Consider the following 25,435-nt stretch of genomic DNA (forward strand, 5'->3'; position numbering starts at 1 on the left):
AGTGAAACGTGGATTATAAGCAGGTCAGACAAGGAGAGAATAGAAGCTTTTGATATATGCTGTTACAAAAGAATGCTGAAGATTAGATGGGTACGTAATGTAACTAATGAGGTGGTACTGAATAGAATTATGGAGAAATGAAATTTATGGAACAACTAGACAAAAAGAAGAAATTGGTCAATAGTACATATCAAGGAATAATGAATTTGGTAATGGATGAAAACATATGGCATAAAAATTTTAGAGTGAGACCAATGAATGAATGAGTAAATACAGTAATGGATTGAAATGGACGTAGGTTGCAGTAATTACACTGGAACAAGATCAGCAAGTATAAGATAATGTGATGGGTACTTATGAAGTTTTATTTATCAGTGAAAAACATAAAGTTACATAATTAATTACTGCACAGTACTCCGCTTTATCAGTGGACTGTGACATTTTGTTTAAGGTCCTCTAGTGGCTTGCTGTAGCACTGTTATGCTCTGGTTTCAGTTAGCATCAGAACTGCTATTAAGTACTTTGAAATCAACAAAAGATTAATTTCATAACAGGATATTTTTCCCCCTCAAGGTGGCAATTAAGATTTTGAGTATAGCTCGTATGTTGTTAAGAGCCGTTGCAGGAATTACAGGTTGGTTTTTTTGTGGGAAACTAGTGCTGGGTGAAGGATATAGATTGCCAGTAGCATGCTGTGGCAAGCACTCAGGTTGTCTTCAAGACTGGCTGTACTTCTGTGTCCATTGTTGCACTCCTCTAGTTTAGCGGTACTGGTGTTCATTCATATACGGGGTGATTTTGATGGTGCAGGAAACAGTTCATATAAAGATAAGGAGGAGAAAAGGTCATGTGAAGGGTGAAGGGTGACAGTGGAAACCAATGTAAGTGCCATTTTTCCATAGAATGCATTTTTAGTGCCACAGTGTTCTCAGAACACCTAGACTTGATCCCGGTGCCAAACAGTGGAGAAAGTCATTCAGACGTGCCCACGCATTCCTTTTGTTGAGCTGTACTTCCCTCTGGAATTCCAAAATTTAGATAAGTGTTTTTTGTTGACTACAGCCCTTCTAGTTAAAAATGTAAAGCTGTATTTATGTACTTTTATTATTGCAAATAAAGCTTAGTGTGTCAGTATTAATGGCACTTCAAACAACAATTTTTTTCCTGCTATTTTGTTGAAAAGCTGCACTTTTGAGAACGTGGCTGTTTACAAAATACAAGACGGTCCTTGCAAAGAAGAAAACAGCAATCCACTACTGTTAGTAATGCTATTTATTTACACAAGTTGCACAGTCTCTGCCTTCAAACTGATAGGTTTGTCTTCAGACGGTTGCTCTAGTTTATATTTCATTTGTTGTTGTGTACATTAATTGTTGCAAAAAAGCAGCTGCCAACAATTTAATATAAACATGAACAGATGTTTGAAGATGAACCTGTTGGTTCGAAACCAGTAACAGTGCTACTCGTCTCAATAAATAGCAATAGTATCAGTGCCTGGTTGCTGTTTTCTTCTGTGCAAGAATCAGCTTGTAAAAACTTTCTTATTCACACACCAGTCAGTTTCCTAGTATGACACTTAGAATGTTCTTAGTAGAATATTTATTTTCTAATTTGTATCATTTCTTGCAGTGAGTGGGATAATTCTGTTGTACCTAATAACTTCTCAATTTTTGGGATACAAATCAGTTATGTTCAAACTGAGGTGCATTGTTGCTCTACTCCCCCTCCCCCCACCCTGTCCCCTGACAAATGCCAGATTTAACACTTTCCATGTCCACTATTCGTTTTGATGTAAAGACTGCAAATGCGTTCCAAAAGAAGTACATCCTGTTGAAGATGGAAAAGATATCTGACAGTGTAGGTTTCAGTGATTGAAAGCATACATGAAAACACACCAGGCAAGTGGGAGTAATCCATCTGTATTAGTGTCTTACTCGTGCAGTAACAGTGTACCGTTAGCACTCGTTCAGTCTCGATGTACTGGTGGGGATTGTTTGTGCCTGTCTAGTGGGACCAGTCATTCCTCTACAGTCCCTCAAATGTGAGGCATATCTGCACATTCTGCGGGTGACCCTGCCTCCCCCGCAGGGAGATGTGTCTTTGGTGGTACAAAGTGAAATATGGATTTTGGGTGACGTTGCCCGAGCTCTCCCCCTCATTTCTATGCGGAGGCATCTCGCCGAGATCTACCCCGTCCACTCCTGTTGAGACTGAACTGGTACCGATGGTTCACTACTCCCTTACTACTAAAACACTCGTACAGTCGTACAGACAGAACATAATCACTTGCATAGGGTGTTCTCATGTGTGCTCTCAGTCACTCAAACCTACACCGTTAAAGATCTTTTATCTCCAGCTTCAAGTGGGTGTACCTCTTTTGGAACATATTTCCAACCGTATTTCCATATGACCTTTTTTGCTCCTTATCCTCTCAGGCACTATTTCCTGCAGTTTGTTACCGTTTTGCAAAATTTCCCTGCATGTAAGGCGAGGAAAGAATGCCGCACCCAGAGGTCAGCATCTGATTCCTCGTCAAGGTTCGAGAGAAAAGTTTATCTAGCAAAGCCAGATCGGTTACATTTTGTGAACGTGTGTGAAAATGAGGAGCTGGTAACACTGTTTTATTGTGCAGTGCATCGGAATGTACAGAGGAATGTGTATCATTCTGCACTAACGTACTAGCTGTCGTAGCTACTGTAGACTTCTGGGACATCAAACCTCTGTCTACAACAGAGCTGTGGTTCAAATTCACACCCTGTTCCTTTCTTACTTTTTAGACATCCGTTCCCCAGTTCTCGCTGTTTATAAGCGGGGCACCATTTTGTCACGTGACGGTAGCTCGTCACACGACAGTGGAATCTATTAAGCTTCATACATGTGTCTACTAACCTGTGCAGTGCACGGCTGTAACTGGTCCAGTCAAGTTCACGTAGGGTGGTTTCCCGATGGAGTACACAAAGGACGAATACTACTTCAATGTGCTTCTGGTGCTGGGTGCATCTGATAACGGAGCTGCTGCTGCTGCTCAAGCATGTGCTGAATGGTACAGTCAAAGGTGCCACGATATAATGCTTTTCATTACCTGGAGCATCTGTGTCCTCAAGCAATGGACAGAGGTCATCCGAACACTAGACATGCTCCACAGAGGACACGGTTCTTGAAGCTGTTCACCAGTCACCTCGACGAAGTATCCGTGATATACGAGGCAGCTCCAGCTGTCTCAAAGACTGGTGTGTGAGGCTACATTCCGAACAAAAACCTTCAGCACATCTCCTTAGGACTTACATTTGTACTTGATATTAAGAAATATTTCTTTTTCAACTACTGCTTCCCTCTCACGCCATTCCATTCTGTTGAAACTGCACAGGGTGCCAGCTGAGGATAACCGTTCAGTCCTTGTATTGTATCTCTGCTATAGTAAGACTTTGAAAGAATGTATTCCAGTAACACTTGTCTTAAGCTTTCTCAAAATTTGCAAATACTAAAACATCAGTCCTTCTTTCTTGCAGTTTATAGGGTCAGTATTGCCCCGTTTGTCCTTGCATTTCTCTGGAACTCAGACTGATCTTCCCTGAAGTCAGTTTCTACCAGTTTCTTCGCTTTTCTGCAAATGATTCATGTTAATATTTTGCAAGTGTGACTTATTAAACTTGTGCAACAGTATTATGAAAAGGATAGCTGCTACTCACTATATAGTGGAGATGCTAAGTTGCAGATAGGCACAACGAAAAGACTGTCAGAAAGTAACTACCCACACACGAGCATAGTCTGCTTCAGTGGCCAGTCTGAAACCAGACAGTGGTCATGTGTGTGTGAGTTGTGTGTTGTCTATTTTTGACACAGGCCTTGTTGGCAAAAAGCTCACTTTCTGACAATCTCTTTGTTGTGCCTGTCTGCGACTGAGCACCTCCGCTAAATGTTCAGTAGCAACTATCCTTTCCACAATATTGTTACATTCCATCCTGGATTTTCCACTGCTTTATTAAGCTGGTGGTTTGGTAGTATTCACACCCTCCAGCTTCTCCCTTACTTGAAACTGGAATTACTACATTCTCCCTGAAGTGTGGGGGTATTTTACCTGCCTCAATTATGTTGCACGCCTGGCTCTCCCGAGGTTGTCAGTGGTTTTGAGGGAAAGTCATATACTCCAGAGGCCTTGTTTTGATGTAGGTTATTCACTGCCCTGTCAAATTTTCCTCGCCCATCTGTTTACTTCCACCTCAGTTTCTAAAATACCAATAGACCCCCATCGATGAGTCTTTAAAGAATTGAACTCGCATATGGAAAACAGGTTGAAACATCTGTTTACTTTACAAATGAGTTAATACGTTAAATATTTTACATTAAGAACATAAGCAAGAAAAAGTTTAGAAAAGATTTTAAATTATGTTAAAAATTTGTTGTTAAGTAGCCAAGTGCTCTCATTATCAAACACTGGATGAGTGCGGTGTGAGTAATTTTACTGTATTTTAAACAAAAACTAATTCTTCATATATCTCAATGTTTATGATGATACTTTTCCTGCACTGTAGGCCGTACACACATATAATTAATTGTAAATACATTGGACACTGTCTGCAAAATGTGCCGTGAATAGAGTCAGTAATAAAAAAATAATAAATTAAAACAAATTTGTTAGAAGTCGCCATATGCTCTCATTCTTGAAAATTGGATTAATGTAGTAATTTGAATGTGCAAGTTAATGCTGCCTCAAGACATGCAGTGTGTCCCAGGAGGAATGGTCATTATTCAGGTATATGATGTGAATGATCATGCGAAGCAAAAAAGTCTAGTAAACGTGCTCTATAATACATATCTTCAGAGCCGCGAGAATTTATTCAGTGGAAGAGATATCTGATGGTGGCAAAGACGAACAAGAGCTCATAGCTGGCAAGGTATGTGCCTTACAGCCCACATTTACTGGACCTTTTTATTATTATTATTATTATTATTCTATACTACCACCTCTGAAAATATGAAAAGCAAAGAGCTTGCAGTAGAAGAGATTTGTTTCACGTTATTGAAAATGAAGAATTGCTCATGCCTTTGGAGGTACACGTTTTAGAGTCCAAGTTTAGTAGACTTTTTGTTTCAAATGATCATTCCTGTCTTGTCCCTGGATATTGACCGTTTCTCCTGGGACATACCGTGTTAAACATTTAGTATAAGATTATAATTCTTAATTAGTAGAGCTGCACACTTCTGTCGATATTAAACCTACTATCAAACAACAGTACTTACAATTTGATAGTTCCCATTCTTTCCATGTCAAACGCTCTCTCCCATACAACATCGGCATTCGAGGCAAACGTGTTTGTTCGGGTGCACTCTTTATTGCAATACACCACCACTCTTTCAGCCTTCGCTGGACATAATTATCCCAACAGCCTAGTTTAAAAGCAGATTTCCTGGGCCATCACATGCAATCCTGGTACCGCTGATCCCTCCAAAAAACTACTTTGGAGTGCACCACTGTTACTCAGTATTATCCTGGGAATGTATTAATCAGCTACTCCGACAAGGCCGTGACTTCTTAAAATAGTGCCCAGAAATGAGAACCATTCTACCTTTTGCCCACCACACCTAGAGTAGCTTTCCATCGTCTTCCCAATCTCCACAATATTCTCGTCAGACCCTCTGCTCCTTCTGTACCTATCTCCCTTCCCTGTGCCTCCTACCTCTCTTACTGTCCCCGCTGCATGACTTGCACCACCACCTATACCAGCCCTGTAACTGGAAAAACCTATACTATGTCGCCTGTGAAACGACACGTGTCACTTACCGGCTGTTACGTGAACACTGTTCAGCTTTTTACATTGGCACGACTACCACCAAATTATCAATTAGGATGTATGGGCATAGGCAGAGGGTATATACTGGCAAAACGCAATGGCAGTCGTGATCTCGGTGCCTGTTTCACCGCACGTGCCATCTGGGTTCTTCCCCCAGACACCAGCTTCTCAGGACTCTGCAGTTGGGAACTATCGCTACAACATATCCTCGGTCCTAATTTATGTTAATTCCTTCTGTCTCAGCATTTCTTCACAGTAATTACTTCTACCTTCACTCCATTTTAGTTTTCTACATCTTTCATTGTCTTACCTGTCTATTTTGCACTGCCCCCCACCCCCTCCCACCACTGTTACATACAATGCACTTTGCTTTTCACTCTTATTAACTCATGCACAATGTTTAAGCAGTAATGTCTGCCTTCCATATTATGCAGTATTCCACTTTTAAGCTCTCAGGTTTTCAAATCTTGGCCGGTGCAGTCCCCAACAATCAGTCTTTCCTTCTCATTGCCTCTGGTAAGTCTCCCCTGACCTGTGGTGCTGGGTGACTTTCCCAAAATTTACCCCATTTCGTAAACCTCTCCAGTCCTTTTCCTCCACCTCACTTCCTTCCCCTTCAACCCTTCTTCCTGAAGAAGTAGCAACTGGCTCCGAGAGCTTGCCTAATTATAACCTTCTTTTACACGTGTGTGTTCTGCCGCCTCTTGGTGAGTGGGTTTCTTTTTTCTATCTAATTACATTTTGTCTTAATGTGTAGAGTATGACAGCATTCCAAATTTCGTCAACAACTGTATGAAATATTGAAAATCAAAATTTTTGTTGCCCCTGGAAGCCGTTAGATAGGCATTAGCAACTGGGCTCGTGCTCTGGATTAGCCATTTAGTAGTGTGGATTGTCTTTACGTGAATTTCATCTGACATCCCTGAAGGTAGGGGGTGGCTATTCGGCAGATACGAGTGATAAACACAAACTTTTTTTTTTAGGTACCGAGTGGTGCTCGTGCGGCGCAGTGGTGGTGCAGCTGTGCCGATGGTACGCTGGCTGTGCCACCTACACGGGCGCGCCGGCTACCACCCGCACCGCCGGCACGCCAGTCCTCTGCTGCTGCAACCGCGTGCGCCGGCCGGTGCCTACGTGCCACGGAGGGGCGTGGCGATGTTCGTCGCTAGAATCTTGCGAGGGGCGTTGAAAATTCGCTACCTGCTGCTCGGCGGTGCTGTCGGAGGTGGTGTGACACTGAACAAGGTAAACTTTTCCGCTCATTTCCTGAGGCCACACGTGGCTTGAAGTGTTCTGTCAGATATTGTATTTAACGCAATTTCTTCATTATCTTTTTCTGTTTGGGATAGTGGCATCTGGAAAGGTTATACCTTACTTCATCTGTAACTGTATGTTATTGCTGTCAAGAAGATTCATACCGCAATTCTAATTTCTTTTAAATAACTTAACATGTCCATTCATATTAGTAAACTGTACAGGATATGCATAAAGTGACAGGGTTCTTGTTGCAAAACTGTTAAATAGTCTTGAAGTAGTTTTATTTTCAATATATTACTAGTTAATTGTACTAGTATGTGTTTGGAATAACTTTCAACTGGTTTACACAGTTGTTGTTGTTGTGGTCTTCAGTCCAGAGACTGGTTTGATGGAACTCTCCATGCTACTCTATCCTCTGCAAGCTTCTTCATCTCCCAGTAACTACTGCAACCTACATCCTTCTGAATCTGCTAAGTGTATTCATCTCTTGGTCTCCCTCTACGATTTTTACCCTCCCTGCTGCCCTCCAATACTAAATTGGTGATCCCTCGATGCCTCAGAACATGTCCTACTAACCGATCCCTTCTTCTAGTCAAGTTGTGCCACAAATTTCTCTTCTCCCCAATGCTATTGAATACCTCCTCATTATTTATGTGATCTGCCCATTTAATCTTCAGCATTCTTGTGTAGCACCACATTTCAAAAGCTTCTATTCTCTTCTTGTCCAAACTATTTATCGTCCATGTTTCACTTCCATACGTGCCTACACTCCATACAAATACTTTCAGAAACGACCTGCTGACGCTTAAACCTATACTTGATGTTAACAAATTTCTCTTCTTTAGAAACACTTTCATTGCCATTGCCAGTCTACATGCCGCAGTTAGTAACATCTATTACATGAACTTGTACCCGTTCAGATTTTCAGTGTGAAAATATTCTTAACGCTCTCTTTAGATATTCAGTGTTGACAAATATTCTCCATTGAAGAGGTAATGTCACCTATTCTGAGGCTCCCCTTCAGCGATCCATGTGGTGTTGGGAACTCCACAACATACTCAGTGTGATCTAAAGGCATCTGCTAGCAAACTCCAGCTGCTGCACCCCACCCACAGAGTACCTCAACCAACTAGTAATACAATACAAACACATTATTGTACTAACATGGGATATCATATGCAGAAATTCAGGCTTGCACTTTTATTTGAAGCATGCCTTCAAGCATATCATTATTAGCGAAAATGTTTACTGATTTACGGATGGCGAGGGCACAGAAAAATTCGCACCTCTGACTCTGGACAGAAACAGTCCAAATTTTACTAAGAAAAATTCTGTAACTTCACACATGCTGTTCCCTATAAACCAGCAAGTATATTACTATTTCTTAAGTAACTGTAACCAAACATTAAATATTATATAGAGATCTTTTCTTCATTCATGCATTTGAGTACGATGCGGATGAACCGGTGGACAAATGCCCGTTGGGGCACAAAGAAGGCAGATATGCTCCTCTGTCAAAGACTCTGACAGAAAAGTGGGAAACACGTATCTCAGTCCTCATTCCACCATCCTCACAAAAAATTTCGGCAAAGGAACATATTTGTGCTCTTTTAACACTCAACATTGTAAATCCTTTTCTTCATAGTTAAGCCTTCATATTCAGCATCTCATTCTCACTGCCACTGTCTATATATGTCTGTCTCATTTTTCTCCCATTGCCACTTTCTCCTATGTGTCTCTCCCACTGTCACTGAATTCATTCCTTTCTGTTACCCTTTCTCAGCAGTGTCTCCCTCTCTGACGCTTTGCCTGTCTCTCTGTCCAACTGTTGTTGTCTTCCATTCCCATTCTTTTTTTCTCCCATTGCCACGGTCTCTTTCTTTCATGCTTAAAAGTCTGCTGCTTTCTCTTGAGCTACTGTTCTCTCCTCTCCACATATGTGCGTGGTGAGGGGTTGCTCGGGGTTTTGAACTGTAGACTGGGAAACTTTAACTTTTGGGTATAGGGCACTGGGAAAATGCCCAAATTTTTTAATGCGTGGAAGTAGGACGAATGGGAAAAATGGACAAAAGTTGGCCCCCTGGGAAAAGAAGGGACCCAGCAGCAAAATGCCCTTGTTGGAGCACAAGAAGACGAATATGTTCCTGTTTAAAAGATTTGGGCAGAAATGTGATGAACCAGCTGCCACAATCCTCGTGCCAGTTTTGGCGTGTGGACATATTCATGCTTTTTTATCCTGAGATAGAGTAGTGGAGAGACAGTGATGGTGGAAGAGAGATGAGACTGTGTGTGTGTGTGTGTGTGTGTGTGTGTGTGTGTGTGTGTGTGTGTGAGAGAGAGAGAGAGAGCTGATGAATATTTCATAACAAACTATGATTCTCTGTCTCTAGTAGTTTTTGACTTACGAATTTTTGAAATGATAGCAGGACTTTATGGACACCCTGTTTATTGACATTAAACATGTAACAATGACACATTTTAACTTGGCTCCTATGTGAAGGGTGCTGTGAATGGCTCGTGATTGGTTCGTGGTGAATTGTCTGCTGGGACAAGTCCCACCTCTTCCTCCAAGTGCAGTCAGGTCATAAAAGAAGGAAACATGTAGTGAGTTAATGCATCACTGGAAGAACAAGGTACAATCTTCGTCCGCTTTTGTAACAAATATTAACAATTGCTACAATGTTAACAATCACTGGACACAACATTGTCCATGGATTTTCCCTATATTCACAATGACTACTTAATGCTACAGTGCATAATACTGCAACATAGCTAAAGGTTGGGAAGAGTGTAAACATAGGAGAGTGGCTCAAAATCAGCTGACTTTCACAGATCAGAGAGGGGCCAATGTAAAGTGTGCAATTAATGGATCATCGAACTGATCACATAGTTAGTTTCTGTCAGTGGTAACATCCTGACACGGCTTCTCAAAATAGAATGAATATTAAAAAAGGAACATTCCATTTGTCTTCCTACACCATGTAATAACTTTTGTGAAAATTATGTATATATCATCTGTGACTTCTGCACCTCTTCAGAGAAGGTTGGTGAACCTCTTCAGAGAAGGTTGGTGATCTCAGGAAGATATATATTTATGTCACAGCAAGTATTTTCTCTTGCGAAGATTGTGCGATTGCCATCATGCCCTGAAGACGTGGGATGTCTCTCGGCATGACATGACACGTGCAAATAAAATTACTATCCCGTGCATTATCTGTGCTTTTACCTGGAATACCTTATTTTATAGTTTTCATTTATGAATATTGTTCACTGCTAAGAAGACATAGGAATATGCGTCACTCCTCTGGATTAGTAAGCTCTAGCTAGAAGGGGGATGCTTAAAGCTAATATGAGCTCTATATTTACATTCGTGGGTGAAAATGTGTGATGATGGATCAGATATAATCTAGACTCCTGTTTCTAATTGTTTTATTTACTTTTACTGGAAAACCAAATACAAAAAAAGTCTAGATCAGATGAGTGGCATACTCACATGTTTTGTGCAACATTGTTGTTAGTGCTCAAAGTGAGTGAGGTATGTGGGAAAGGTAGGGGAGGGAAGGGGAGATGATGTCTTTTGAGGTACGAAATGAAGGAGTATTGTCACTGTCTCATGTTAGTATACCACAACCTCCGAAACTGTAACACATTTGGAAGAAATGGGAAAATATTTTGACAACCGAGATTGTATAGACATATTTTGAAAAAAACCAGTCAAATATGTATGACAACAGACATTATTAATTTAGTTTTTGTGAGTGAAACTTAGCTCGTGGCCTAACCTAGGCCGTGAGCTAAGCTTAGTAATGTGCCAGTATGTCACTGACTTTTAAGTAGTCACATTACAACCTAGCCACAACCTCATAATTTGTGATGTACTAGGGAAAAAGTCAAATATTTGTCATAACCAAGATTTAAATGTGATTGCTGCTCATTTCACTTTTATCGGTTTAAACTGTGCTGTTAGCTTTCAATGAAACCACCACCACATAATTTTTTATGTATTCAGAAAAAAGCCAGATATTTGTGAAAATAGTGAGAATTGTCTCTTTTGTCACCTCTTGTTGGTTATGTCAGTGTCATTACTTTAGCTACATGAAACAGAGACACTGCCAACCTAAGAACAGTAGAGGTACACTGCGACGGCTGCTGCTCACCGTAATCTACAACTTTCCTACGTGACATTGTATTTTAGAAGTGCACTTAGTCCACTGTGTAGGCAGCTTCTTGACCCTGTTGTGTAATTGAACAGTTGGACTCGAAGTTTTTGCGGCTGCGTAGTCTCGGAAGAGTAAGCCTGCTACTGCTCCTCACGCGGTCCAAACAGATGACAATCACTGGGCGATAAACCTGTGCTGTAAGGAGGCTGGATGAGTGGTACTCGTGTTATTTCTTCTAATTTATAGCTGCAGTAAGGAGTTGTGAATTGTTGTGAAGAAAATTGACTTGTCGTATTTGTTTGCCATGTCCTTTCCTGCAATAAGCAAATCTAACCTCATACAAAAGGTGGCAGTAATATCCTTTGTTCGTCACTATGCAGTATGCCATAAAGTGTTTTGTCTCTTACTGTGATGGCCTCTGTGGTGTCACCGCCAGACACCACACTTGCTAGGTGGTAGCCTTTAAATCGGCCGCGGTCCGCTAGTATACGTCGGACCAGCGTGTCGCCACTATCAGTGATTGCAGACTGAGCGCCCCCACATGGCAGGTCTAGAGAGATTTCCTAGCACTCGCCCCAGTTGTACAGCCGACTTTGCTAGAGATGGTTCACTGACAAAATACGCTCTCATTTGCCGAGACGATAGTTAGCATAGCCTTCAGCTATGTTATTTGCTACGACCTAGCAAGGTGCCATATTCAGTTACTATTGATATTGTGAATCGTGTACTGTCAAGAGCAACGTTCACCATTAATGGTTAAAAGTTAAGTATTCCACCAGCTACGTCCGTTTTTTCTAAATTCTAATTTCCTTGTCCTGTTCCAGACCTCACGCCAGCCTGCATGAGCTAAAACGCGTGCCTTTTGCCCTCCTCTAGTAACACGGTGTTGGCTCTCCTGCCAACCGCAACAGCCTCAACTTTGCTGCTGTTCACTGGCTAGTTTTGACTTGTTTGTGGTGCCCTGTAGGTCTTCTGTGACTCAAAACGTGCTCTTTCTAACTTCAGATTTTACAGGGATCCTTTCACTAACCAGCAGATGTTCAACTTCAGTCCTTCAGTCAAAACCACAAGGGAACCACTGGGAGGGCCCTCCACGGCAGTGGCTCGAGACCTGATCTCGGAGTGATTTCTGACACTGTCAAACATCAGTCGCATTCCTGGAGATTGCAAATGGCATTAAATTTCTCATTACCGTATTTACTCGAATCTAAGCCGCACTTTTTTTCTGGTTTTTGTAATCCAAAAAACCGCCTGCGGCGTACAATCGAGTGCAAAGCAAGCAGAAGTTCTGAAAAATGTTGGTAGGTGCCACCACAACTAACTTCTGCCATCTAAAATATGTAGCGCTACACAGGTGTGCTTTGCAGGCATAAAGATAAATACTGGCGCCAAAACCTCTGCGTCAGTAAAAAAAAAAAAAAAAAAAAAAAAATAGGTGGAAGACGAGCTTTTTTCTCCGCCCCGAGTTTCGACCACTACATTTTCGCACATTATCCAACAAAGTAAATACGAATTCCGTATTGTTCATCTTCGAATGTAGCAGCATTTCGGTGTACTACGAAAATCCGACTGGCAAGACTGTTCGGGATGTTTGTCAATATGACCAACTCTACGTTTTGAATTTTTTCCTCCCTCTGAGAAGAGATGGTTGCTAATAGGAACTTTTATGAATTGTGAATCATATGCAGTATTCTCTTCACCATAAGAATAATTTTTCCCGAGGACATGCAGCTTTACTGTATGATTAAATGGTGATGGCGTCCTCTTGGGTAAAATATTCTGGAGGTAAAATAGTCCCCCATTCTGATCTCCGGGCGGGGACTACTCAGGACGACGTCATTATCAGGAGAAAGAAAACTGGCGTTCTACAGATCGGAGCATGGAATGTCAGATCCCTTAATCTGGCAGGTAGGTTAGAAAATTTAAAAAGGGAAATGGATAGGTTAAAGTTAGATATAGTAGGAATTAGTGAAGTTCGGTGGCAGGAGGAACAAGACTTTTGGTCAGGTGATTACAGGGTTATAAATACAAAATCAAATAGGGGTAATGCAGGAGTAGGTTTAATAATGAATAAAAAAAATAGGAGTGCGGGTTAGCTACTACAAACAGCGTAGTGAACGCATTATTGTGGCCAAGATAGACACAAAGCCCATGCCTACTACAGCAGTACAAGTTATATGCCAACTAGCTCTGCAGATGATGAAGAAATTGATGAAATGTATGACGAGATAAAAGAAATTATTCAGGTAGTGAAGGGAGACGAAAATTTAATAGTCACGGGTGACTGGAATTCGTCAGTAGGAAAAGGGAGAGAAGGAAACATAGTAGGATTGGGGGGAAGAAATGAAAGAGGAAGCCGCCTTGTAGAATTTTGCACAGAGCATAACTTAATCATAGCTAGCACTTGGTTCAAGAATCATAAAAGAAGGTTGTATAACTGGAAGAATCCTGGAGATACTAAAAGGTATCAGATAGATTATATAATGGTAAGACAGAGATTTAGGAACCAGGTTTTAAATTGTAAGACATTTCCTGGGGCAGATGTGGATTCTGACCACAATCTATTGGTTATGAACTGCAGATTGAAACTGAAGAAACTGCAAAAAGGTGGGAATTTAAGGAGATGGGACCTGGATAAACTGAAAGAACCAGAGGTTGTAGAGAGTTCAGGGAGAGCATAAGGGAACAATTGGCAGGAACGAGGGAAAGAAATACAGTAGAAGAAGAATGGGTAGCTTTGGGGGATAAAGTAGTGAAGGCAGCAGAGGATCAAGTAGGTAAAAAGACGAGGGCTAGTAGAAATCCTTGGGTAACAGAAGAAATACTGAATTTAATTGATGAAAGGAGAAAATTTAAAAATGGCATAAATGAAGCAGGCAAAAAGGAATACAAACGTCTCAAAAATGTTATCGACAGGAAGTGCAAAATGGCTAAGCAGGGATGGCTAGAGGACAAATGTAAGGATGTAGAGGCTTGTCTCACTAGGGGTAAGATATACTGCCTACAGGAAAATTAAAGAGACCTGTGGAGAGAAGAGAACCACTTGTATGAATATCAAGAGCTCAGGTGGCAACCCAGTTCTAAGCAAAGAAGGGAAGGCAGAAAGGTGGAAGGAGTATATAGAGGGTCTATACAAGGGCGATGTACTTGAGGACAATATTATGGAAATGGAAGAGGATGTAGATGAAGACGAAATGGGAGATAAGATACTGCGTGAAGAGTTGACAGAGCACTGAAAGACCTGAGTTGAAACAAGGCCCCGGGAGTAGACAACATTCCATTAGAACTACTGATGGCCTTGGGAGAGCCACCCCTGACAAAACTCTACCATCTGGTGAGCACGATGTATGAGACAGGCGAAATACCCTCAGACTTCAAGAAGAATATAATAATTCCAATCCCAAAGAAAGTAGGTGTTGAAAGATGTGAAAATTACCGAACTATCAGTTTAATAAGTCACAGTTGCAAAATACTAACGCGAATTATTTACAGACGAATGGAAAAACTGGTAGAAGCCGACCTCGGGGAAGAACAGTTTGGATTCTGTAGAAATGTTGGAACACGTGAGGCAATACTGACCTTATGACTTATCTTAGAAGAAAGAGTAAGGAAAGCCAAACCTACGTTTCTAGCATTTGTTGACTTAGAGAAAGCTTTTGACAATGTTAACTGGAATACTCTGTTTCAAATTCTGAAGGTGGCAGTGGTAAAACACAGGGAGCAAAAGACTATTTACAATTTGTACAGAAACCAGATGGCAGTTATAAGAGTCGAGGGGCATGAAAGGGAAGCAGTGGTTGGGAAAGGAGTGAGACAGGGTTGTAGCCTCTCCCCGATGTTATTCAATCTGTATATTGAACAAGCAGTAAAGGAAACAAAAGAAAAATTCGGAGTAGGTATTAAAATTCATGGAGAAGAAGTAAAAACTTTGAGGTTCACCGATGACATTGTAATTCTGTCAGAGACTGCAAAGGACTTGGAAATGCAGTTGAACGGAATGGACAGTGTCTTGAAAGGAGGATATAAGATGAACATCAACAAAAGCAAAACGAGGATAATGGAATGTAGTCAAATTAAGTCGGGTGACGCTGAGGGAATTAGATTAGGAAATGAGACACTTAAAGTAGTAAAGGAGTTTTGCTATTTAGGGAGTAAAATAACTGATGATGGGCGAAGTAGAGAGGATATAAAATGTAGACTGGCAATGGCAAGGAAAGCGTTTCTCAAGAAGGGAAATTTGTTAACATCGAGTATTGATTTAAGTGTCAGGAAGTCGTTTCTGAAAGTATTTCTATAGAGTGTAGCCATGTATGGAAGTGAAACATGGACGATAACTAGTTTGGACAAGAAGAGAATAGAAGCTTTCGAAATGTGGTGCTACAGAAGAATGCTGAAGATAAGGTGGGTAGATCACGTAACTAATGAGGAGGTATTGAATAGGATTGGGGAGAAGAGAAGTTTGTGGCACAACTTGACTAGAAGAAGGGATCGGTTGGTAGGACATGTTCTGAGGCATCAAGGGATCACAAATTTAGCATTGGAGGGCACCGTGGATGGTAAAAATCGTAGAGGGAGGCCAAGAGATGAATACACTAAGCAGATTCAGAAGGATGTAGGTTGCAGTAGGTACTGGGAGATGAAGAAGCTTGCAGAGGATAGAGTAGCATGGAGAGCTGCATCAAACCAATCTCAGGACTGAAGACCACAACAACAACAACATAAGAATAATACGAATATAAACATTTTGCCATGTATTCTTTCGTGTTTGCTGCTATCTCATTTAAATCCTGTCTGCGTAATAAACTACGAAACTAGTGTGAGACAACAGCAAACGCGGAAGAATATACGTGTCTTGTCATGTTTATATTCATATTATTCTTATGCCTAATAGTGATACAGTCAGAAATGAAGCACAGCAATTGACTAGATTCTTAAATCTAAGATGACTCTAATTTCTTTGCAAAATGTAATGTACAAAAGAAGCGTCAGCAAAGATTTTTAAACACTAGAAAAATTTTAGCTAAACTCTCATTCAGAACATCTTCTATCGTACACAGTCTATTATTTGGTTCTTGTTGATCATTATCAAAAAAGCAGCAGTGTAAGTAACAACAAATAGCAGTCTCTTGCCATTGTTTCGCTAATGAGACAATTGCTCTCTTTTTTTTTTAATGTAAGCGGTGGTAGCGTGCACAATAGCAAGCCATGCCGCAAGCGGCGACAGGTCGTAAACACACCTCATCTGAATGCGACAAACAATGCAGAACACAGTACAATGTTGCATTTTAAACGTAGAGTGACGTAAACACCTATAACAAAGATAACGGCACTTATCAGATCAAAGCAAAATAAGCAATCGATTCAAACCAGACGAAGCACGTGAAAAAGTAAGGGTACCTGTATAAATACGGACGGAGCGCCTGACGCATAACAATGGCTACCTGGTAAAGCTTAACTGCTAAGCTTACGACTCGAACCAAAGTACTGTAGCTGTATCGTCATTCATTCGACCTAAATTGTGTCTCATATTACAATGAACCAGCTTTGTTTCGATTTGGAGGAGCGGCCTAAAACTTCCCTTGAATTTCGAGTCTCAAATTTCAGGTACGGCCTAGATTCGGGAAATTTTTTTTTTTTTTCCTGGATTTCGAGTCACATTTTTCAGGTGCGGCTTAGATTCGAGTGCGGCTTAGATTCAAGTAAATACGGTAGTTATACATATGCGAGGATGACAATTGTTCTCATTTGCTATTTGCTTCTGTCCTTCCTTGAACTCCTTATGTCAAGTAAACACACAATGCTGTTTGTGTGTTTAATCACCAATTGTGCTTGCTAAGCTCAGCAGACAAACATTAATCACTCATTAGTGTCAGTCAATTTTGGAGTGCCATAAGTGATGTTGCAGTCTTGTGACCCCCCACGGCTGACCTGAGTCGTGGGAGTGAAGTGGTACGTGCCAGTGCATTCTGTGGAATGTGCTTGGTGAGATGTGTCGCTGTAGAGATGTGGCACAGTGGTAGAAAGGACCTGTCAGGTTTAGATTTGCCCATCGCCGTGCCCGAATAAAGTATTCTGATGTATCGATTCAGATCATCCGGCGTGTCTACGAGGAATGGTGTGCCACTTGCAGCCACGTAATGCAGCATAAGAACTGTGGTGAGAAAGAGGTCGTTATTTCAGGGGACCAGAAATGAGTTTCATGCCTCATCACTAACAGTTGGTTTGGAACCTAACAGGAATATCTGCTGTCATTGATCTCTGAAGTAGTTTCCTGGCAAATTTTGCAAAGGGAACACCACACAGTGGAGTTTGGATGAAGTACCTTGTTAAAGGCCATTGCTCTCAGCAGCACATAAAGCTGCACACCTACAGTGGGCCAAACCACACAGAAAGTGGACAGAAGCTGACAGGAAGCATGTAACATGGTTGCAGTTTTGCCTCTTTTCAAATGGTGCCAGGTGTCGAAGGCACTGACAGATGGCCCAGGGAGGCCTTTAATCTGCAGCGTGTGAAGGGTACGTTGTAAAATTCGCGAATCGCTGTAGTATAAGCTGTTAGCATGCTCTGTATAGCTTGAGTATGCCTTGACACTGTTTTAGGTTGCCATCTGTTTCATCAAACGTCTCTTCTTGATGAGTTATTGTCTTGCTACTTCATTCTAGTGTTTTAGTTCCTGCATGACACCACCGTGCTTGAACTTCTAAAGCTTCTGGACTCCTCCTTTCTTGTAGGGAATGCTAAGTGAAAGATTGCAACTTCTGCTCAGCGCTACGAAATGACTGTAATTGAACTTGCATTACAACTCTCCTATATTTTAAAGTTCATTACTTCTTATTAACATTAAGTGCAGTAGCTCAGGTAGGCTGCATCAGTGAAGACATCAGTCGTTAAAACACTTGTGACTCATGGGTTGTACAGACAGTCATTGGTAAACTGAAGGTAATTCATTTATCTTGATGACGATGCTGGCATTATCAGTAGGCTGCATATTGTGGGCAGTCCGTGACACCTTCAACTGGAGGCACCACCGTGTAAACACGCAACCAGCCAGGAGATGCCTTGCATTCATTACCATTGTACCTTGGCCCTCCTGTAGCATCTGTTCCAAAATAAATCGGTACATACTGCCTCTAATTTGACCTTACGCACTATTTCTACCCGTTTCCTCTATCACAATCATCTCTTGCAGGGATAATTGTTCATAGTTGACCAGGATACTTGCTAAAACTTCCTGGCACGCTGAAATGGTGTAGTTCAGACTGGAGATGATTTTGTATTTTTTTGTACTGTGACTTGGGCCCAGTTATGCAGGCTTCCCCCCCCCCCCCCCCCCTCTCTCTCTCACTCTCTCTCTCTCTCTCTCTCTCTCTCTCTCTCTCTCTCTCTCTCTTGTCTGTGTCTGTGTGTGTGTGTTAAAAAAAGTAGAATGTTTATGTATGCCTTCTCAGTGACCAAGTATTCCCACTTCTTGTGCGTCTTCATGATGAGTTCCTGTATTCCAAGATGACAGACGTCACAAAATTGCAGAACATTCGTAATTATGCGCCAGTGGTTTTTTGAGCAAAATGCAGTTGGCATCCCTGCTCATGCTTGTGTTTAATGTGTAACTGCCAGAAGTTTAATTGTTGTATGTCTGTTAGTTATTGCTCGCTGCTGTACTGAGTGGAACATTGTGTCACACAGTTTACGAATTTCGAGTTTGCAAAGTTAGAGAAGCAACTCGTCTGCATTAAATTCTGTGTGAAACTTGAGAAGAACTTTACGGAGAAACATAAGTTGAGAAAAACTTTACAGAGAAACATCAAATGCTGCAAGAAGCCTACGGTGATGAGGGCTTAAGCTGCACTCGGTGTTACAAATGGTTCACACAGTTTAAAAATGACCGGACACAAGTTAAAGGTGACCTTCATTCAGGAAGCCTTTTGGAGTGTGCCGACAACACTCTTTTAAGGAACATTGACGAAATTGGGTGTGCGAATTGAAGACTGACTGTCCGAGAGATTGCAGAAGAATGTAACATTTCAGTTGGATTGTGTCACGAAATACTGACACAGCATCTTGGAACGCATTGTGTGGCTGTCAAGTTCATCCCACGGCTTGTGAGTGATGCGTGACTGTTGCACAAAAATTGATACCTCTGTGCTGCTTCATCCTTTGTACTCTCCAGATCTGGCCCCTGCGGACTTTTTTTTTTTTATTTCCAATATTGGAAACCCATTGAAAGGACGAAGATTTGCAACAATAGATGAGATAAAAGAAAATTTGCAGATGCTGATCCAGCAAGAATGTACCAAGACAGCTTCTGGAAGTGGAAAAAGCATTGAGAGCAGTGTAGCAGTTGTGAAGGATAGTATTTCGAAGGATACCGTGCACAGTAAGTAAAAGCTAAGAGTAGAAAAATTTTGTGGACAAAGTTCCAGAATTTTTTTGAACGGACCTTATATGTTGTTGATTTGACAAGCATTTGCACTCCCACTCCCACTTCATCTGGTCCACTAACTCGTCCAATCGTAATCGTGTAGAAAATGCCTGGGACTGTTTGGAACAGGAGACAGCAGGTAAAATGTAACAATAGACATACCTGCATTTTGGTAGCCCCCATCTCCACGTCATCTCCTTCTACGTCCCCCCCCCCCCCCCCCCCCCCCCCCCGGCCCCTCCCTTCTCTTCTCCCTTTTCTTGTATTTGCCATACTGTGAAGATATTTGTCGATGAACTCCACATTGATAGTCACCAAAGGCATTTTAACAAAGGATGCAAGCCTGTTAAAGAGGATGTTGAAGAATATTTTTTATTCTGTAGATAATAGGCATATTCCCCTACAGTTCGAGCACACCATAACATTGTCTTTCTCATGTATTGGGCATTTCATACATATTCAGAGATACTTTCTTTTAACCAAATCTTAATTACAAGCAGTCGTAGAGGGAGACCAAGAGATGAATACACTAAACAGATTCAGAAGGATGTAGGTTGCATTAAGTACTGGGAGATGAAGGAGCTTGCACAGGATAGAGGAGCATGGAGAGCTGCATCAAACCAGTCTCAGGACTGAAGACCACAACAACAACAATTACAAACGTGTGGGAATGTTTCATAAATTCCTTTCCTATATTTGAATGAGTTATGACTGTGTTAGATCCATTCCTGTGGCCTTATTATTCTGCGTGTTCTGGAAGGCTGCTTCCACTTCTTCAACAATTGGTACTGCTTCCTCTGTTTTCGAGTGCCTTCTATTCACAGAGGGTAAGATTCCTTGCTGCTCAGCCGATTCCTAATATAACAGTTTGTCAAAGTGGTGGCCTATCTTTTACATATTGCATCACTGCTCAAAATTGAGCTATATGTATTTCTACATAAATTTATCTCGTTCTTGTCTTTTAAGTGTTCTGTTTGAAGAATCTGACAATGTCAGACACAAACAATGTAAAAGATTCTTTAAAAAAAATTATTAATAAAATCAAGAAACACTGTTCCTCTTCTTAAATGAATAATAGCTGTAGTTTAGAAACGAACAAGGTGATCGCACAAAATGAAAATGAGAGGTCTCACTGAGACTGTCTTTTAAAGCAACGTTGGACTAAACGTTCAGCTCTGCCATCAGTGCACGAAGTTAAATTTCCACAGAAGGTTTAATTCTTAAGTCAAAAAATGGTGTTCAAGTTCCCTTAGAACAGTCTACAGTCAATGTACCACAATAATAATTTGAGCCAAGTTTTACGACATCCACTATTGTGAAGACAGATCTGTCAGCGGTGTCACAGCGACCCGAGGTGCTTTCCGTAGCGGCGGCGGCAGAGACGGTGGTGTCAGCGTGGGCCGGATGTCCGACTCGTGGATCAGAGTCAACTGCTGCAGAGGGCCTTGCACTGGTCTAAATACTGTTCAGCGGCGGGATATCGTGGGATCTATTTTCTGTCACATGTGTTGTGGAAGCAAGTAGCAACGCGCAACCTCTGGCGACGCTGCTAGGGCTGCCTAGTGCGAAGTCTACTTTTTGGCGAAAGTAGTTACCCGGCAAGCCAGCAATTTCCTGATGTCGAGACGGTTGATGTATTGTCGTCCTCACAGGCGTAATGTCGTAACGTACCACGTTTTCTTCAATTTCTTTTCTTTCGTGCTCTCTCTTTTTCTTTTTTTACAGCTTCTTTTCTTCTCTTCTTGCTAGTCTAATCTCTTACAGATCTTAGGGTATGATCTACCTTTTGCATTCTCTTTAGGCTTCATTTTTAATTGTCGTTACTCCTCTGTAGGATACGGTAACCTGAAATATTACACAATCCTCCAGGGTGGGGTTTGAATAGTTGCTTCCCAGCATTCATAAAACACAGATACATACTATAGATGACTGTAAAATGCTTTTGGTAATCCTAAAGGATGTCATCATCAATGAGTTTCTTCAGGTGCGTATAAGATACCCGAAGAAACTTCTGGAAACTCTTCTTCACTGAGTTGAGGCCATTATCAGGGCTACAGGCAGGGTGCTGCGGTATTGCAAACGTTTCTCTTGGAATTGACTAATTTTATGTAAAATTTTTGCTGCTTGGCAGAAGAATAACCGAAGCCGATGTAAACTCTTCACGACTGAACTGGCATTTGGACTCTGAAGAGGCAACATGGAAGAAAGAGCCAAAAATATCAACCGTCTTCATAAAGATGTACAAGGTACACTGAAAGCTTGTGATATTGCAATTCCTACAGCAGTGATCCAGACCCAGTGTTCCAAGTTACCAACGCCACAATGATGTCAAGATTGGAAGAGAAGCGAAGATTGGAAAACAAGATTCTGTTGGGTAGCGTGCAAGAAACCTGTTTGTTATATACACAGAGAAGAAACTGTTACTGTGAAGTGTGTGCAGTGCAAAAATGTACGTGACTGAAAAGTTGAAAAAAGTCTTGTGTTATTTTACTGCAGTGACTGTTGAGGTACATAGATTATTGATTTTCTGTTCGTTGAGTACTGAATTTAGTGAAAGACATAAATTTTTTTTTGTACTTTGTGTCTGTGATCTGATGAAATACTTTTAATAACCTGAAAAGCTGTTTTTTAATACTAAATAAACCCATTCAATGGAAATAACGAAATCTGAGAACAAATATTACAATAAAACACAAAACTCTTTTGGGGTAGTCCAAATACCCCGCTTGGTAATGGGAGTGTTAAATATCTTTCTTTGATTTAGTTCACAAATTTCAACACCGTCTAAACTTCTCACACTAATCCAGGCCATAGAAGTATGGTCTTTTCTGGAAGTACATCTGACCAAAAAGCTATTCTGTAAGCTAGAGTTGGAGGTTTTTGTTAATCTTGCTTTTTGAGTTCATGTAGTGATATTTCCGTAGAAGCTTTCATCACATAACACATTTTTTAATTTCTAACCAAGAAGTCAAATGCCAATTTTTGTAGACTTAACTTTAAAGATGTTTTAATATAATGAAATATTTTTGTAAAACTTTTTGCCCCCTATTTCACTCTTTTAGGGGTTGAATATACCACTGAAATGTATTTTTTTAAATTTCTAATCACGAAGTCACATACCAATTTCTGTAGATGTAGTTCAAAGATGTATTAGTAGTTGTTTAATAACGATTTATTTTTAAAAGAACCTTTCACTCACTATTTCACCCTCTTAGGGGTGAATTTCCAAAAATGCTGAAACACACATTTTTTGTCTTTGACCAGGAAACAAAATACCAGTTTTTGTAATTACAGTTTCAATATTGTCTTAATAGTGACATAAAAAAGACTTTTGTCCCCTTTTTCGTCCTCTTAAGGATGGAATTTTGAAAATCCCAACATAAACAATGTTTACAGTGTGAGCTCAACACCCTTTTCAAACTTCTGTCCTTAGTGTTGGGGCTGGGCGGTGAGTCAGTGAACCAATTAGGGCGTTTCCTGTTGTGCATAGAGAGAACTCATTAGATGCACTTACTTTCTGTCCTGCTTGTTGTTGCTCATTTTTTCGACATTTATAAGTGTGGCACAAACACCTTTTGCTTTGTGCAATGGACAAAACAATCACAGCATCCTCTACATTGCTGACTGGCGTGTTTGTTTACGTCAAAAAATTGTGAACCCGTAAGTGAAGTGTAACTTATATGTAAGACATAATTTTCTGCTACAAACAAACCCTTTAGTTGGCAACACGGTACATGCTGTGCTATATTTCTTAAAGTAATATAATCCACAGACAAAGAGCTCAATATTCAGTAAAATGAATAAATTTTCAGAAATTTGATGAAAAATGTTAAGCAATTCTGCTGGGCACCAATTTCTCAGATATTGTCAAAAATGGTAAAGTTTTCGCTTGACGTCCCTGCCCCTACTGTGCAGAAGTCGGCACCAGCTCTTCAGCTGTACACGCTCCTAACAAGCAGTCGCCTTCATCTTTGATCCACTCTCGTAGACTTAATGCTTTACTGATTATCAAAGGGGATGGGGCGGAAATGTCTCTCACATTCCTTGTCCCTGTGGGAACTGGGAACCAAATATAACGGTGGAATGCACACATCCCACCGGCCACAGAAGTTTCTCATCTACAGTCTGTACAGAGCATCTTGTACCGTGACTTGTTGCAGACGTACGAGAAGTGGAGAGACTCCATCCCGGACATGGGCTGGCTAAGTGACATGTTCCCCGACACAGACCAGTGGAACAGCTTCCGCTCGTCACTGTCGGAGGTGAAGGACAGCATTCGCGACAGTATAGACCTCGGTAAGTGTATGCTGGCAGCAGGTGGTGGTGAGTGCGACACGGTCGAACGTGACAGAGTTAGAATTAATCCACACAATTGCAAATGTGCATAGTCAGATTTCTGTGGCTGCGGGATGTGCCCCGTATCGATTGGTGAGCAGTAGTGGACACGTAAAGGCAGCTCCGGCACTTGGATAGTGCACCAAAAATGAGCATCCAGCTGTGGTAGACTTTCTGTGGCCACTCGGCGAAATGAGGCTGACGATTAGTCAGCAACCTGTGTGTGTGTGTGTGTGTGTGTGTGTGTGTGTGTGTGTCTGAAGTGGTGAAACAACAAAATTGTGGTCAATTTCTGACTTTCTGTAGTAAATGCAGTCTGGTATCTAGCCTTACAAGTATGTTGTCACTGAAAGGAACAGTATATGAAGCTTTCAGAGTGAGAAATCCCTCCTTTCTAAGAGTGAAGCCAAATGGAGGACAGTGTCTGGTGATGGCTGAGTTACACACAGATCAGAATAATGCTATGATTGATAGCAAGGACAGTTGTAACAACAACAGCCAACCACAGACAAGTGAGCACATATTGTGTTCTGTTCAGATGTGTCAAATCAACCTGTGGACACGTTTTGGTTCGTAACACCACTGTTGTGATTTAGATTGGTAGGGTGCTATGTTTCTCAGTGCAGATATTCTTATTTTAAGAAGTGGTGTCAGAAGCCAGAAGTGGACGAGTGGAAATAAATTGAGTGCAAAACCCTACAGCTGTTGTTGCCCCAGCTGTATTGGTTGCATTGATAATGGCAACCTGAGTTCACTCCCTTCCGTTCATAACTGCCAGTCACTTTGTTGTTCTGATGTCAGATACATTTCTACAAATGGAGGAAACTGTGTGATGCGGATCGTATGTTGGAAAGTGTGCATCTCGTGATGATTTTGGCCAAACATTGAAACAGATGCAGTACCTAGCAATTATTGGCAGCCGTCATAAGTGATGAGTGTCGCAAATTTTGCATGTAGTAGTTTACGAGTAACATTAACATGTCACTGAATACTAGAAGTGTTGAGCAATTGGCAGGGACAGTAAAAAGAGTGGAAACGTCACTAACATTAATTTTTCATTCTTTTTCGTGTGCCAGTTGACAACTGAATGATGCTACGATTCGGGGAGCCGCTACCTTTACACTTAAATTATTTACATTATGCCAGAATCTCCCGTAACACATTCCACATAAATAAATGTTCATTTTGTCATTGTAATTGACTGTTTAGTTTCACTCAAGGAGTAGTAGTTGTCAAGAAGAAACATCTTCAAACTCGATATGTGAAATACTTGGTCTTGTTTTTCACCGATTTCAGAGCCAGAGTTAGATTAACTTCAAGGAGTGCAGAGCATTCTTCTTTTTAGTATTGTTACATCTGTCATTATTTCTTTCAGTCTCAACTGGAATAGTCGATGACAAATTTGGGCATTAAGTATGTACTCTGTTTGTGTAGATTAAAAATTTTTTGTCACCTTTGTATGTTCTGTTAAA

At 41.1% G+C, this 25,435-nt stretch overlaps 1 protein-coding gene across 3 annotated transcripts in view; it reads left to right on the forward strand.

Annotated features, from left to right (window-relative positions):
* The window catches only part of LOC126426882 (dynamin-like 120 kDa protein, mitochondrial), a 200,116-nt gene that overhangs the window by 11,816 nt on the left and 162,865 nt on the right, over nucleotides 1–25,435 (forward strand). For all 3 annotated transcript variants that reach the window (XM_050088928.1, XM_050088929.1, XM_050088930.1), the window contains exons 2-3: nucleotides 6,776–7,037; nucleotides 23,789–23,924. In XM_050088928.1, the coding sequence (XP_049944885.1) occupies nucleotides 6,776–7,037; nucleotides 23,789–23,924 (398 nt within the window). The remainder of the gene's footprint in view (nucleotides 1–6,775; nucleotides 7,038–23,788; nucleotides 23,925–25,435) is intronic.

The sequence above is a fragment of the Schistocerca serialis genome, chromosome 11 (assembly GCF_023864345.2).
Source record: "Schistocerca serialis cubense isolate TAMUIC-IGC-003099 chromosome 11, iqSchSeri2.2, whole genome shotgun sequence".
Classification (NCBI taxonomy): domain Eukaryota; kingdom Metazoa; phylum Arthropoda; class Insecta; order Orthoptera; family Acrididae; genus Schistocerca; species Schistocerca serialis.